At 42.1% G+C, this 1,864-nt stretch overlaps 1 protein-coding gene across 1 annotated transcript; it reads right to left on the reverse strand.

Moving 5' to 3' along the window:
- Positions 1-321: 321 nt before the first annotated feature.
- LOC311520294 (interferon beta-like) lies at positions 322-897 on the reverse strand (the record flags this gene model as incomplete). Its single annotated transcript, XM_084627655.1, has 1 exon — positions 322-897. One exon carries the CDS (start codon positions 895-897, stop codon positions 322-324), a length of 576 nt encoding a protein of 191 aa, XP_084483781.1.
- Between the last annotated feature and the right edge of the window lie 967 nt (positions 898-1,864).

Here is a 1,864-nt window from a genome sequence, read left to right on the forward strand (position 1 = left end):
TGGTCTGCCAATTCCCTACTGCACAACAGTACTGATATGTGAGAGATTATGAAGATGTGCAAAAATAAACAATAAACAAATAAACAATAGTAGAAACACCAAAAAGTAAATCCATGTCACTGAAAATCCGTTTCCAGGACAGGACAGGAAGAGCCTAAAGCTGCTGCCATGGAAATCAGTTGCGATTTGGCCACTGATCCTACAGAAGAAGGATCAGGCTCTATATAAGCAGAGTTATAAAATATCCATTATCTCTGTTCAGCTGTATAAATTACCTTAATGTGAATTCATTTACTCCAGGGAAAAGTTTTGTACTGTACCTTAGTTACTCAGCCTTCGAGTGAGTTTGTCAATCAGTACAAAACATCTGGGTATTTCCACGCGAATGATCTCCCAGGCACACAGGCTGTATTGCTTTTCTTTCAGGAAAGCATCTATCCCCTGAAAGTATTTTTTCACTCTCCGACTGGTGATCTGGAGGTCCTGACTTTCTGGGTTGGTTAAGCCTTTCTCTGTCTGTGCTCTCAAACATGCCTCCAGCCGCTGAATTTGCTGGTAAAGGCCATTTTGGAACCTGACTATGGAAGCCCCATCCCAAGCACTTTGGGTAAGGTTTTTGCTAAAGATGTTGAAGATCTCTTGGAGGATCTCTTGAATTGCCACCTTGGCATTCTCCTTCTGGGACACTGGGAGTTGGAGGACATCCTGGGTGGGTTTGAAAGCTGCCCTTTCATTTATGCATTGTGAGGGGAGATTTCCGCTCACTTTCTCCAGAAGCTCCAAGCTCTCTTTGTTCACTTTGTTCTGCTGGAAGTGAAGCATGGTACAGAGCTGAGATGAGATTTCAGTGGAGAAGAGCAGTATGAGGCAAATGTGCAGCAAACACCTGGTGGTCATGCCGATGTCTTCCACTTCTTTTCTTTGTGTGGAACCTTGAGCCTGGAGTTTCTTGAGGGTCCTATGTAGACTGCTGTGTCTTTCCTTCATGTCTCTGACTTTAAATAATTGGCGGCAGAATTTTTGTTTCATCATTTTCTGTTTTTTTTAAAAGGTTTTTCCCTCCTGGAGGCTTCAGTCTTTTTCTTTCTGTATAATTCACTGCTTCCTAGATTCTTTTACCACGCTTCCTCCATTTTGTATTGTTGTGAAAGTGACCAAACCCCTTTCACTTATGCTGGATCCACATACATACAGGCTTTTCATGATGCATTAATTTAAAGATCTAATATAATACGATCATCCACACTTCAGAAGTGGTAATGAGAAGACCGCCAATTCATCAAACCCTACACTTTTCTCATTCATCACTTCCTGCATTTGACAAACAAAACTAGTTTAGGTATATTTAAAGTTTTGAGGCCTGGAGGAAGTGGGAGGAAAGGGTTGGCCTCAGGGGAGCTGGAACAGTTTGTGTAGTGGGGCTGTTGAGAGCCATTGAACCAAACTGTAAACCGTGAATATGAAGGTAACCACTTCAAGCCAGGGGGTATGGCAGCACCTATGTTAGGCCTCCCAAAAATATTGGTAACTTTCAACTTCAGTCATGCAACTTGAAAAGCACACTTAATATGTAGACACCAGCAAATATCGGTATCTTCCTTCTAGGAAAACACAGGAGATAGAGAGTGAGCTCTGAGAGAATGGAACCTTTTTTCAGTTTTTGTTTACTTCCAGATCTGAGTGTATATACTGTAGCTGAGGAATCGATGCAGTTAGACGGTGTGAATATGTTGTCCTATTGGTCACTCTGAGTAGCTGACAGTGGTGAAAAATGGAGGGTAATTAGTAAAACAGGATGAGCAATTAGTTACACATACTGGAGAGATACCCACATGGATGATTGTGATTTACAGTGCGGCCAGAG

This window comes from Lepidochelys olivacea, assembly GCF_965140295.1.
Source record: "Lepidochelys olivacea isolate rLepOli2 genome assembly, chromosome: 5".
NCBI lineage: Eukaryota > Metazoa > Chordata > Testudines > Cheloniidae > Lepidochelys > Lepidochelys olivacea.